At 39.3% G+C, this 14,827-nt stretch overlaps 1 protein-coding gene across 1 annotated transcript; it reads right to left on the bottom strand.

The window, feature by feature from the left end:
• Window positions 1–3,948: 3,948 nt before the first annotated feature.
• LOC310949388 (dihydrofolate reductase-like) lies at window positions 3,949–12,922 on the bottom strand. The gene is made up of 6 exons (XM_083916836.1): window positions 12,802–12,922; window positions 8,283–8,332; window positions 7,784–7,889; window positions 7,528–7,654; window positions 5,812–5,927; window positions 3,949–4,742 (listed from the first exon to the last, which is right to left on the bottom strand). Exons 1-6 carry the CDS (start codon window positions 12,912–12,914, stop codon window positions 4,655–4,657), a joined length of 600 nt encoding a protein of 199 aa, XP_083772962.1. The 5' UTR covers window positions 12,915–12,922; the 3' UTR covers window positions 3,949–4,654.
• Between the last annotated feature and the right edge of the window lie 1,905 nt (window positions 12,923–14,827).

Raw genomic sequence — 14,827 nt, 5'->3', positions numbered from 1 at the left:
AACAAGGCTTCACACAATGTTCTTGGCAGCTCAACTGTTCCCCCAAGGGAGGATGTAACTGTGTCTCAGATTTTTATTGTTACTTTATGGATGGAGACACTGTATTATAAGCCCTTTCACTACTGAAATGTCATCGTTTAAAATTAATTTAAATGCACCCAAACGATGAGATTAAAAAGAAAGCAGAAAAGTTCCTTTAATTTGGAAGTGGTTTATTTCAAGGCACTCTGCAACCTTTTTTTCAAGAAGCAGTGGAGTGTCAGTTCATTAAGGCTAAAAAGATTTTCCATTATGTTTGGATTTATTAATATGGTTTTCCTGTCCATGTGTGTCACTTGGAGTTAAAAAGGTTTTGGGTTAGTGCCCACATTTATTGTTGTTTAGGCCACAAAATCAATATACAATCTTACTGAGCATTGTCTAACCAAGCTTTATAAAATGGTTCCCCCGTCTAGTTTTGAATGCAACTAAATGTTTCAAAGGTAGCAAAAGCCCTCAAAACATGCGTAAGAGTGCCTTTAATGGGAGTGAGCTTCAAATCTAATGAAGCCATGACTTTATGCCTCAAGGTACCCTCACTGTTGTAATGTGCATATGAGGGTCACAACAAAGAGAGAGAGGACTTGTGTGTCCAGAGGGAGGAGGAGGAGAGGGAGGGATATATATACTGCCCATCTGCTGCCGCCTGCATCACTCAGCATGGCTCCGTAGTCATGGCGATAGCCACTGGGCAGATGATGCAAAAGTGAATGCATCTGGTAATGAATTTGAGCTCAGCAGATGGATGCTTGACTAGAGTAAATTTTTAAACCATTTACAACATGGATCCCCTGAGGGGGCTACGACAGTACCTCAAGTACTGATGAACAGGCAGCTGATGAACTGAAGGTTTCTATTTTTACACAGACATCAGCAAAACACTTTTAAAGGTTGCAGGGGTGCTGTTTGTCTTTCAGTGGTGCTGCTAATGTAAACATATTAATAATGACGAGTAAATCACGACCTATCAAATCAAGGAAAATGAGACGAGGCCTCAGGTGTATAAATGCAAGTCACCTCTATCTCTCACCCTCTGTCCTCTTGTCCTCTGTTGACGTATTGTCCTACGCTGTGCTTTTAAATTACACAGACAAGCCAGAGAGGTTAATAAGGGAGGGAGTATAAATTGTCCCTTTTCATTCATACCATGACACTGGTTGATATTAACCATGCTTAACAAATTGCTCTTATGGGTCATATCTCACCAGAAAGAGATGACGTCCGGAATTAAAAGCTATGATTTCCAGCTTGGATGGACTGCTGAAGTAAATATTCCTCATTTGAAGTCAGTGTAAGTTAACATTTTTATTTCGACATATATTCACCAAAAGCAGTTAATGTAGGAGGAATTTGCAATTGAAATGTTCCACAATACTACAAAACTGTGTTCAACAAAAAGGAAAAAGTTCCACTTTACATTATAAAGCTAATACTCTTATTTTTCTGGTGTTTCTTCCCTTATATTTTTCATTTTAGACTGAGATTTCCCCTACACTCAAAAGTTTGTTTTCTGTTATTGTGTCTCAGAAGAAGACTGTTACCTGCACCCCGATGAGATAACACAAATATACAGTACATGCTGCGGGAGGGAAATAAATGTCACATTGATGGACGTTCAATGCACAAAAGGTGAATAACTTTCTATATTGAACATTGCATCTGAGATTCACAACTCTGAAACAGGCTCATCTGTCACTGCTGGCAATTTCGCTTGCGGTGAGGTGCGGCCTGTTGGGAGCATAGTGCTGTCACTCCACCTTTTAAATCACTCATTCATTTGTGCCTTGTTTTAAAATCCCATCGACCATTTAAAGCAGTGGTTGTGAATGCTCGTCCTTGATACTGAAAATACTGCTCCTTCTTAGATCTACTATACACGTTTAACCAAAAAATGAATGGTAGCTTAAAGAGACACTTGAAAAGAACAGAGCCATCATTAATGTTAATCGTCACACTCACACACTGAGAGGTCAAAATGTTTTCTGTGAAAAATTATGGAAAAAAAGAAAGATGCTGCTCGTTCTGAAATGTGTACACTGGCATCTTCGCAGAAGGGTCGTCTGTTCTTTTAAAGCACTGTTGGCCCAACAGTGGTGGCCCATTGCTTTACATGTCAAAATATCTGCTGTGAGAAAGACCTATTGTTTCATCTTGGTTAATTCCTCATCATATTGGGGATTTTTTCACTGTACAGTGCTCCTTTGGTGTTTGGGTAAATTGTGGGTGAGTTTCTGTCCTGAAAAACACAAACATGCTTATTTAAAATCCTTGAGACACGCAGCTCTCTGCTCAGGTCAACGTTGGGTGGAGCTATGCTGGGAGCCACATGAGGTCACCAAACTCCACTGTGCTGTGTGCTGCATGTTAGTGGCAAGGCAGTGCTATACCTGTATACTGTATACACTACACCTATACCTACATGTGTTTCGACTTTCACTGACTGAAAAGTTTCAGCAGATTGATGTCTGTCTGATCTGAAAGGAAAGGGTGGCCAAAGGAAAGTCCCAGAAACTCGAGAAACTTTAACCAGTTTAAAAGTGGAATATATAATCATTCAATTGAGTTAGAAAGGATGAATTAGAAATTGCTAAATTGGTCCTTTTCCAAGACAGACAATCTTAATTGTATTTATTTAATACATTTCAAGACACGATTTTACATCAATATATGAATTTACATTGGTGGTTAAATCAAAGTTTACTTTGTTCCACTGTCATATTGTTAATAATTACTAATTGGTTAAGAATTACATAGCCACAAATAGATTCATTACCCCATCACTATGCCTCCAGCAAACAGCTGTTCAAAAAGAACGGAACTGGAAAAACACGAAGAACTGAGCCAAATGCAGACACAGAAAAAAGAGTCAGGTTTAAGAGTTTTTAATGTGTGACAATACTATATACAAAAGTGCCCAGTGCGCGAGGGGGAAAAGGTGCAAGGTCCAAGTGAGGGTGGGGCTCTCCTGAGCGTGTCCAGTGTCGGTGAGGTTGCAAACAACTGCTAGACAGGGAGAACACAAGTGGTTGGTAGGCAGGCAGACCAGGAGTCAGGATCACGGGTAACTGGAGCAAAAGAACACAGGAGCAATATTACGCATATATTCACAGAGAAGAGTAGAAATTACGAAGTGCAAGGTAAGCCAAGGATCACGACATGATACCGCTCTGCTGATGCAACGATCTGGCGACGAATGATCCTCACATCCGGCTTAATATACTAGCAGGGAGGTGATTAGTGATAATTGGCTCCACCTGGAACAGCTAGCCTGGAAAACCACGCCTCCAGCCTCCAACAAACAAACACACAGAGGGGAGACACATGCAGGGAAACACAGACAGACGGAGACAAAACACAGAACAAAAGGAAAGAGAAGGGCTGCCAGGATGGCATCCTGACAAAAATAGTATTAAAAATAAGTTACGTCTTACTTTCACCCGCTTCCAAAACAAATGCACAATAAATTTAGGGCACAAGGCCGTGGTACTCATAGGAAACACAGGCTTTTGTCAACAGGGGCTAACATAATCGCCACAAAATCCGAGTTCTGTGTAATTAGTTAAAATCCTTCACGACGAAATGTTATAGGCTGACTTATATTGATCTGACCTCCAGTCAGATTTGCAAAAACATTTCAAAAACAACACATTGATCAAAGTGCTTTGACAAAGGAGTTTACTGGACCTCCTTTTATATCGGTTTCTCCTCCTGATTCATATGATTTATTCTGTAGTAAAGTTACTGTGACCATGGCTCTCTGAGACTTTAAATGCCCTGTGTGTGTGTAGTCCATAGGATATATTGTTAATCAGTTACCAGCAGCATAAAGGTGGGCTTTCTGCCTGTTGTCTCATTGACATGCCTCCATCTAGTGGCAAAAAGGATCACATACAACCAGATGAATAAGGATTGCTTTATTCAAAATGAAAAGTCAGTTGTTTCGCCATTAAAATTGTACCATTGATTAATTTTCCTGAAAAGAAAATAGATTCAACAAAAAAACTGCAAAGTAAAAACCTTTCTTAATAAATATGTCTTTCACTGTCTAACCACAACAAATAACAAGCTGTAAAATGTCCCCATATCTTTTTAACAAGACAGTCATTACACAATCGGACCAAACCATCTGGACGATTCACTCTTCGCTTTCTAAACTGGCATCTGTCACGTTGGCCCCAGATCTGCTGTGCTACCCAGAGCATAGGCTGTCATCTACGTAAACCGCTGACTGACTCAGTGACGAGCATAATCTCTGTGCGGCTGCAACATTACTGAGCAGCAGGAGGACGAGATAGGAAGACTGACAAGGTGACAGGAGAGGCAGATTTTTTTCATTTTTAAACCAGAATAGTTCATAATGTCCTACCAAACAGTAGACATGGAAGAATAATGAATACACATAAAACTTGGCCACTGTTAAAGTTTGTCATACATTACAAAGAGTATAAAAGTCACATTTGCTGTAAACTGGAATGCTCAATTTATAAATACACAATGACGCACTGTTGGTTTGGGTTGGCAGCATGTCTCTACAGTCTATTCAGGAAATATCAAAAGGTTTTCAAGAAATGAGTGATTTTGAGTGTTTTCTGACAACATATTGATTTTTTCTTTGTTAGTTGTCCTCAATCTTTTTCTTCAATACTTTGCATTCATACTTGATCCCATTCTCCTCTTGAATTCCACGTGGTACATCAGGAAATCTTGTTTGGAAACAAAAGAAAAACAGCTTTGTGAGTTCATCAAACAGGACAGAAAACTGTCAAATATGTTAATAAACAATATCCACTCAGATATGAACTTTTATTGTGAAAGAAAACCTACTGACATAGAAGAGGTATACTGCCCTACAAAGCCCAAGTGCAGTAACTATGATATCATTAATAAACTAATTCATGCACTGTTTTGGTAAAGTAGTAAACTATAATCCATCATCACAGTGCCAAATATTCATTTGTTGGGACAGTAAAAAAACTTTAAACTTTGACTTACTGCACTTAGGCTTTGGAGGGCAGTATAATCCTCAGGCTTTTTCTAATAACAATCACTAATGTAATGTCTCTAATAGAAATCTGAGATAGTACTAAAAACTAACTAAGAACACTTTAGTGAACATCATTTACTAATTTACTTTTCAAATGCAGTGCAGTTACAGTTAGTGTGATGTAAGGATTTAAACCAGCACAGTTATAAGTACTAATGTTTGCTTTGTGACAAAAGTTACAAAATCATTTCCTCATTGGGCAACGCCACAGCTTGATGTTTTTAAAAACACTCTGCATGTAAAAGTGACTCTTCTGTAACAGTTTAATGAGACTTAGACTTTCAATTTTACGGTCACGGTTCGATTTTTTCTCAGCACTGACGGCTAGGCCATTCTTAGTCTTAATTGGTATGCTGCTAGGTCATGGTTGTATGAAGAGCTGCAGGCTTGTGTGTCTGTTTGACTGAGGGCAGGAATGAGACACACGCAAAGCTGAGAGGCTACAGTGAAAAGGATGTGTGAATTTGTCTCCCTCCAGCAGGGTTGTGCGGATATGAGTGTGTTTATTCATGCATTAGAATGTGATTGCCATCTGTCAGTCAGTCAAAAATAATGTTTTATTTTTCTCCGATTAACTTTTTAGTTTTTTTTCTAATGCTGCTCCCTCTCTTCATTCACTCTCTAGCTTGCTCAACTACAGATTGATCGTTTTTTTTGTATTTAGAATCTAAATCATGACTTCAGGTCCAGGTCAGGACTAGTGGTCTGGGGATGAGATCAATACATACCCTTCTTCTTCTTTAAAGAGTCCTCTGTCAAACTCAGGGAAGAAAACGTTGCAGTCAAAGTCCGCCATGATCTCTGTCAGGTAAACCAAGTCACACCAAGGATGCTTCAGTGCAGCCTGATAACAATCCACAAGCAACAGAGATTCAAGTCATGTTAAGAGTATTAACAGCCTGCTTTTCCATGTGTAATTCAACATAATATGGGATTTAAATGAGCTTCTATTGTGGAAGAAAACACACTTACATAAGAAGTAACAAATCTAAGCTGCATTAGAAAACTTTGCATATTTGTGTCTCCACATGGCACTAGACATTTTTAACAGTTTCATGTTTACCATCATTTTAAAAGTTAAATCAACAATGAGCTAAAGGCTGTCACTATGTCATTAGCTTGCATGCTGTATTTAGTTTGTGCAGAACACATGGTCTCATAAAGGCCATGCACACCCAGAGTTTAGCCAGATTACTTTGACGTGTAGTCAGTAATTGAATACAAATTACATGGCATTTTATGGGTTAAAAAAATATGATCTGAATAATTTGGATTACTTTTATTTGCCTGTGTAACCCAGTGCTATGTCGTGTCACTGCTCTGATGGATGCAGGTCTGTCAAATTGAATCCAGTGGCATTTTCATAATTTTAAATTTGACATATTTTAAAGACGTAATCAAGTAATCAAAAATAATCAAGTTATCTCTGACAATGTTACTATAATCTAATTACACATTTCTTTTTTTTTGTAATCTGATTACATAATCCCAATGAATGAGTTACTACACAACACTGCACACTAGAGGTGTGACTAGACCTCGTCCAACGATTTTAAAACAATATTTCTCATCTAGTTGAGAAGTTTTCTCTCGCGATATCAGTACATAAGTGCAGAGCAGCAGCCAGCATGACGGAGTCTGGCTTTGACCTCGAAATAGGCATAGAAGATTCCCCCGCCACTTTTAAATTGTTTATGTGGCAGCATGTTGGTGGAGACGATAAACGGCAACAGTGACAGATGAGACACGAACAGTATGTAAGCACTGTAAGAAGACAGTGCCGTCAGCACCGGGAAGCAAACGCGTGCGATTCCCTCGCAGCTTCTTTAAGCTAGCTTTATCAGGCTAAAAGTTACAAGTAAAGTTTTGGCACACAGGTGGAGGTCGTCACAACGCTTCTAAACACGCTCTCTGTATGGAGCGTAGACTGTATGTCAACCGGCACACTGGGGCTGCGGGCATACACTTTATGGGCGTGAGAGCTGCACACCATGGCTAACACGAGCACTATGCAAAGACACCTGCAGCACCGCCACAGATCTCTGCTAAAAATCAACCGTATCTGTAAAGCAAATACTCAAAAGTTAAAAATAATGTTAAAATGTTGCCTCGTCTCGTTAACCCAATATCATGTATCTTCTAATTTCGTGAGCTGAGTGTGTCTCATCACACCCCTACAGCACAAGCATTAAAATGTCTTTATTCTGACTGAGCAGACCGGTTTGAAGTTAGGTGGAGCTGGGAAAGTTGGAAATCAAATGAGGCCACGATCTCTAAATTGTAATACAAATTACAAACGTGAAGTTGCACCCTGCAGAGCTGGGCAGACTGGATTATGGAAATGTGTGTGAGGAGGGAGCTCAACAGGGTCTCACAAGTAATTTTTTCCCAAACTGGTCAATACAGTCATGCTAATATCTTTCATGACGCTCAGACTGGTTTACCTCATAAACCTGCGTTCCACCAACAATCCAGATGGTCTCAATCAAGTCAGCGAGGGGGGGCTGTGCAGCCAGACAGACAGCACTCTCAAGGTTTTGGCACAGGAAGTGGGCGTGATCTGGAACAGTCCTGTCAGAGCAGAAGTTTGTTCCCATTAGATTGAAAAGAATGAATGACAATGGAAACCTTGCTTTCTGGATAACCCTGAATATCCTGATCCCCTTGTTGAAGAAGGAGTTTGTCTGAGAGAGCACTCACTCCAGTGTCGTGCTAAGCACCGCATGCAGAGCATTGGCAACTGGGAACGTGGATTTTGGGTGGGAGTAGAAGCACAGTTTGCCCCAGACCATCATGTTCATCTTTCCTGAAATAGAACAAAAATATTTGACACATTTCAACTATTGCAGCTCTCAAGTCTCACATATAGTACAGTAGAGGACTGGGTTTCAAAATCTTGAAAGTTTTGAGTACCAAATGAATTATACCCATAACAAAGTAAAGATGGATATGGTAAAACATCTTGTATCATGGTATATGTAATTCCATATCATGATCCATCATAATATATTGAGATCTAGGCCTCATACATTTGGCATAAGGATAAAATAACCAGATATACCAAAAAAAAACAACCAACTCTGCTGTATTTATCAAAGTATGGATTTATAATTTTGGTAAAAGTACCAAAACCCAGCATTTTAAACCCAGTCCGTTATGAAGTGGCTATAATATGGTGTAATATTGATGTGGAGGATACCTGGTCTCGACACCCTTGAGATAGTGTTCATAAAGTACTGGAATTCAGATCTGAAAGAGTCAAGTTTTCAATATTAATCAGGCAGAACAGTCAGTACTCTCCTTCTGAATCTGCTAGTACAACGTAATATCACTGGTAACTAAAGCATCATGCTGCTCTTCAGTTCAATTCAATTTTCAATTCAATTTTATTTACAATGCCAATTCACTATCATTCGGTTGGGGAGGAATAAAAGGAGAGAGACGGAGAGAAACAAAGACGGACAGAGAGACAAAGAAAGACAGATAGACAGTCACAGAGATGCAAGCAACCACATAAGTAACAGTAACTATAATAATATCTGTAGTAATCTGAATATGACTTCTATGTTATGGCAGTTAAAATAGCAGAATAATAGAAAGCACAGCTAAGGTGACAGAATATGACAATGATAATAATTATGGTGGAAAATATGATCAGTGATGAGTAGTGGTAATAACAGCTGTGATGCAATAAGATATATTACTGATGATGTTTTTATGGCAACACATTTTATAATTTATAAAACTAATGCTAGTTTATTTTGAGTAAAAGTGATAATAGCAGCAGGAAGCGTCATGCAGGACCACTGCAGCAGGCACCACCACGATCAGCAGAGACCTGCGAGATGACAAAGCACAAACAACTCCGGGGCAGATGTTGAATTAGTAACATGCACTGACGAGACATGAATGATACAGATAGAGAGGAAAGAAGCTCAGAGTATCAGGAAAAGTATTATCCCCCGGCAGACTAGGCCTATAGCAGCAGAATCACGGGCGCCGCAAACGGGCGGAGGAAACAAAAACAACAGTATATATGTATATAAATTCTTATTTTTACCAGCGCCATTACGAAATATCAAATAAGCTCACACCAACATAAATTAATAGCGAAGACTGTTAAATAATGAAGAGGCCTTTCTTCTGGTTCCTGGCTCTCTGCACTGTACCTGCCCTCCGTGAGGGGGGCGGGTCGAAAGGCCAGCTGCCTGAATCTGACCGGACCGTGACCCCAAGACAAAGAAGAAGATTAATGACACTGTAGCGAAATTATGTCTAAAAGACTGAAACCGTTGGGCGCCCAGGGAAGGAAAAGAAGGAAAGAAGAGGGAAAAAACGGGGAAAAGATAGAGGTACAGTAACGTCAATGTGATGAAGTAAATTAAATAAATAGTTGAATGATCGTAGTTACCATTGTTGGAGCAGAGTGTTAGCTTGCTAGCTTACTTCGGACAATAGCAGCATCGTTTACTAATCAATAAATAGCTGAATCGACATAAGTTAATCTTACTCCACCTTAAATTCATCAGGGACGTTTGAAACATTAACGTTATACCTGTTCAGGTGTTATTTCACAGGTGTCTACTGCTGGTATGTCAGTTAAAATGATTTTAGTTTTCCACCCCCTTTGTAAAAGTGTAGCTGTAAGCCTTTGTTAATTGTGCCGCAGTAATGTTTGTTAAAGTTTACATCAGTGTTTAAGTGCAGTTAAAGTGTATTACTGTAAATACTCCACACCTTAGCTTTCCCATATCATTCATAGACGAAATATAAATATTAATTCCACTGCACATTACTGCTTTTTGTTCTCTGGTTAGACTGAATTGTATTGCAATGACAATAAAGTTTAATGAATCTCATTGTATTTTCATTTTAGTCTTATAGCACACCATTTGTTATTAAAATGTAACATCCAGCGGTCACATTTCTTTTCTTCTCTCTCCAGATGCACTTTGAAAGTATTTCAGTACCACCCCCAGTGACACAGCATCAGGACTGAAGGCTGCACCAACAGACCCTGCTGACTGGCCAGCTCTTCTTACAGACAAAGTAAGAAAAGAGTTAGTACACAGAGGACCATTTCAAACAAAAACAGTTACCATTTACGAAAAATAAAGATGGGAGAAGGTGTCAACATGACTTTTTTTAAAAGAGTCTTAGTTAATGGGGAAACAATCAAAAGAAGCTGGCTGATGTATTCCAAAAAGAATGATAGCTTACACTGCTTTTGCTGCAAAATGTTCTCTACAAAAGATTACAAACTTTACAAAGAAGGACTGAAGGACTGGAAAAATGCAAGCCAGTTGCTGAAAGCTCATGGGGATAGCCAGGAGCATAATACCCACATGGCAACATGGAAGGAGTTGGAGGTCCAGTTTGCAAAGGGGTTAACAATAGATAGGCAAGACATGGCACTCGCTGAGGCTGAGAGAAACAGGTGGCGTGATGTTCTCTCATGTATCATGTAAATAGCGGTGTATCAAGAGGTCTACCATTTTTCTTTACTGTGTGCAACAGTGTGTGTTGTCATATCTGCACTGGTTTCATTATTTATTTTGTGCAATACCATATTTATATTGTATTCTTAATTCATATTATGTCACTTGTTTACATGTGCACTGTTTAGCTTAATATGTTTGCCTTATCTATATTGTATTTTTAATTCATATTATATCACTTGTTTACATGTGCACTGTTTAGCTTAATATGTTTGCCTTATTTATTTAGTATTTTTAATTTGTCACTTGTTTATTTCTTTAGTTTTTATTTGGTGTGATTTTTTTACTCAAAGAAATAAAATCTTGAATACACACATCCAGTTTCTGTGTGAGTGTATGAACGTTGATTGTGAAATTGACTGCTGTGATATAAGGGTGTGCCGGCTAAAATCTTGCCTAGGGCACCAAATTACTCAGGGCCGGCACTGCTAGGAACGACAAGTAGCCCTGCATTCTCAGAGAGCAGCGATTTAGTCGGGTAATACGGTACTATGAGTTCTTTAAGATACGACAGAGCCTGACCAATAAGAGCTTTGTAGGTAAGGAGAAGGATTTTAAATTCTATTCTAGATTTTAGAGGTAGCCAGTGCAAAGAAGCTAATACAGGAGAAATATGTTCTCTTCGATTTGTTTTGGTAAGTACACGAGCTGCAGCATTTTGGACCAGCTGGAGACTCTTAACAGACTTATTGGAGCAGCCTGATAATAAGGAGTTGCAGTAGTCCAGCCTAGAAGAAACAAATGCATGGACTAGTTTTTCTGCATCTTTCTGAGACATAATGTTCCTAATTTTTGCAATATTACGCAGGTGAAAATATGCAGTCCTTGTCGTTAGTTTTATGTGAGAATCGAAGGACATATCCTGAAATAATAACTCCAAGGTTCCTTACTGTGGTGCTGGAGGACAACACAACATCATCATGAGTAACAATATCTTTAGATCTTGAGTTTTGGAGGCCTTCAGGGCCAAGTACGATAGCTTAAGTTGTATCTGAGTTTAACATCAGAAAGTTGCAGGTCATCCAGCTTTTTATTTCCTAATGCACCTTTGAAGTTTAGCTAAGTGATCGGTTTCTTCTGGTTTTATCAACAAATATAATTGTGTATCATCAGCATAACAATTAAAAATGTATGGAGTACTTCCTTATAATATTTCCTAAGGGAAGCATATATAACGTGAATAAAATTGAATAATTTTATCATTAAAGAAGGTCATGAAGTCAATACTACTGAGCCTGGAGCCAATCCCAGCTGACAACGGGCGTGAGGCGGGGTTCACCCTTGACAGGACACCAGTTTATCGCAAGGCCTCTGTTTCGTTATCTTCTTTTTTAAAGGAGCAACAGTCGAGTGTGTTTATAGCGAGCCTGCAACACTGTCAACAAGGTGATCAATTTCAGAGAAACTAACGTTTGTACAGGAATCCTGAATATTAGGATAAGGCTTTAAATTAAATGCTAGTGCTTTCTAACTTTACAACTAGTGCTCATGTGACTGCAGCATTGTTTGATTCATCAATTACATAATCAAGGAATTTAAAAGATCATTTTAATGACTTTTCTTTTGTCATTTGTCAGTTAGAAATACCAAACATGTGCTTGTTCCAGCTTATCTTCTGGCCACAGCTATTCTACTAATCATTATTGTTTTTTGTCTTTTGATCCAACAAAGTCAGCATTCTTCACACATCTCTTTGAGCTCTTCTGATTCACATTATACAAAATATTTAACTGTGAAAATGGCTATATAAACTATTCCTCAAAACATCACCAAGAGGTTTGGATGCAAGCTGATACCTATACAGTAACAGTTAAGACTGAAATACTGAAGATGGTTGACTCCTTAATGAGCTGTCCTATTCCACATCTGGATGCAGCAAGCATATCCAGTCTGTTTATTTATCTTTTTTGGTGTTTTACTCTCACTTGCCCTTTTTTCTGTCCTTAGCTATTTGTAACTGTTAATTTGCTTTTTCTCTCTTCACATGACATTATTATATTTCGCATCTGTTATCATCTTCTGCTGCTGTAACGCTGGAAGTGTGCCCACCGTGGCACCAGTGAAGGATTGTCTGATCTTATCTTACATGTTGGAGGCTATATCATGACAACTGGTAGCCTATATAAAACATCTATTCTGTCGCCGACACAGGAGCCTAAATGCATTGAATGGCATCGTCCACATTCCCTAAGAGACGTCATTCCAAATGGTTTCACTTACGGTAAACTCCAGGGCAGCTCTCCGTCTTTCCCGATGCCCATGCCATTGCAGACCGCTGCTATGAGGCGAACAGGCTTCTGCTGCACTTTGTCCCGACTCCTTTCCATCTCCATAACAGGCAAGCAAGACAACACGAGCGTGTTATGTGTGCGGGAGCAATTTATTGAGGTTTGAACTAACCGAGTCTGAATCAACTATCACCGCCCACAGACCGACAGCTGCTATTGGACAAGCTGGAGTTATGTCATTTTCTGCTCAGTGTGAGTTCGCGTTTTCTAACAGCATGAAGCATTGTCTCGAGGTAAGCTCAAGGCTTCCTGGCTGCACGGAAATTTGTGATTGAAAAATAATTTTTCCGTAGTCATTCCACTGACTTTTGTAACCGTGTGTGAAAAGGCCAGTCAGGAGCTTGAGCCACACGAGGAGCTCATGCTCATCCACGGATTATGGGACAATGGGCTCTTTGCAGAGGTGGTTCTGGTCTTTTGGGGCCCTAGGCAAAAATTCACAGGGGGCCCCTCGAACCAGCGTTCATCACCAGTATAGGTTTGTTTAAACTGAACCATGCACGTCACTTGAAACGGGAGTGAAAACATTTTTTAAAAACTTGGAGACAGGTGTGGTGACCACCTTAGGGAGGTCAGGTGTGTCAGCCCTTGGGGGCCTCCTACTGGTCTGGGGCCCTTAGCAGCTGCCTGCTTTGACTGCTGGCAAGCAGCACCTCTGCCCTCCACTACATGTTGTTTTGTAGTAATTTTGGGTCTCTTGTGTCACTGTGCACTTAATTTTAGGCAGTTTCCTACATGGTCATTTTATGCCCATTTCAGTTGTTTTGTATGTCTGTAGACATTTTGTATCCATATTGTCATTTTTTTTAGTTTCTTTGTGGTAATTTTTGGTAGTTTTGTGTACACTTGTGGTCCTTTGGCATCTCTTTGCGATAATTTTGTGGGTTGGATCAGGGCCCCTGACCTTATGGGCCCGGTAGGCCCGTTAAGTAATCCATCCATGCTCAAGCAGGCACAAAAAACTTCTAACAACACATGCAAAAAGATATTTAAAACCCAAAAGTGAAAAAAAGCATTTGACAAATGAAAGGCTTAAAACTTAAAGGCTTGATATGTGATGTAGGAAGTACATATTGGTGATTGATTAAATTAATAAAAACAACAAGGTTGGTAAGGGACTAACATAAAATCTGTTACAGTAATTAACAGATATGGGATAAGACCTTACTTAAAAGAGGATAACATTGAGCTACTATACTTTAAAAAAATTAAAAATATCTGCAATATCTAAAATTGGGATAAAAGGTCAAAACAAATGAAAAACGATGAGATATTCAACACACTAACTCAATAAAGAGGAGCACCTCCTGAACTTTCTCCTGTTTTATTCTTTACCAGAAAAACTCTGAAATGTCTTAGTGAAAGCACAATTTACATCAATTGATACAAACTGATCAAAAATATAAAAGGTAGTCTACATGTGGAACATGTGTGTGTATCAGTTCTACAAGCTGCATGAGGGATATGAGTACAAAGCACAACACAACTTGGACCCGGGATGTGGGAATCATAACACTTAATGGAAACAAAGCAAAGTCTCTCATTTACATTTTTCCATCACTCAGATGGGAATCAAATTTTGACATTTTGACAGATGTAGAGGCCAAAGATGTTCATAGACCTGATGTAGAGATAAACATTCAGCTGATTAAATTTCCGGCTGAATTACACGGGTTCACTCATATGATGTCCTCGTCTGAATGATGAAGAGTGTTGAAGCAATAAAAGGGCACTGATTAACGATTAGGGGTTTCAACAGTTGTACAGTTGTACAGTGATATAATGTACTACCCCCCCCCCCCCCCCCCGTGGCCCAATTGTTGAAAAACACGTGACCCCCCCTGGGAGCCATAACGCGTGTTAAAGTGTCCTCTTCAAAGCCAAAACCTGTGCTAAAGTGCCCTCTTGGAGCCAAAATGCGTACTAAAGTGCCCTCTAGGAGCCAAAACACACAAGTG

Source organism: Echiichthys vipera, assembly GCF_963691815.1.
Source record: "Echiichthys vipera genome assembly, chromosome: 7".
Classification (NCBI taxonomy): Eukaryota; Metazoa; Chordata; class Actinopteri; order Perciformes; family Trachinidae; genus Echiichthys; species Echiichthys vipera.
Note: the sequence above shows the minus strand (reverse complement) of the source record. Positions and strands in the feature narration are given on the sequence as shown.

Excerpts from the sequence above, each read along its gene's own strand:
- LOC310949388 (XM_083916836.1), bottom strand. The coding sequence starts at position 12,914 with ATGGAGATGGAAAGGAGTCGGGACAAAGTGCAGCAGAAGCCTGTTCGC. Across the intron at positions 8,333-12,801 it reads GAGCTGCCCTGGAGTTTACC|ATCTGAATTCCAGTACTTTA; the intron begins GTAAGTGAAACC and ends TGACTCTTTCAG. Across the intron at positions 7,655-7,783 it reads GTGCTTAGCACGACACTGGA|GACTGTTCCAGATCACGCCC; the intron begins GTGAGTGCTCTC and ends CTGCTCTGACAG.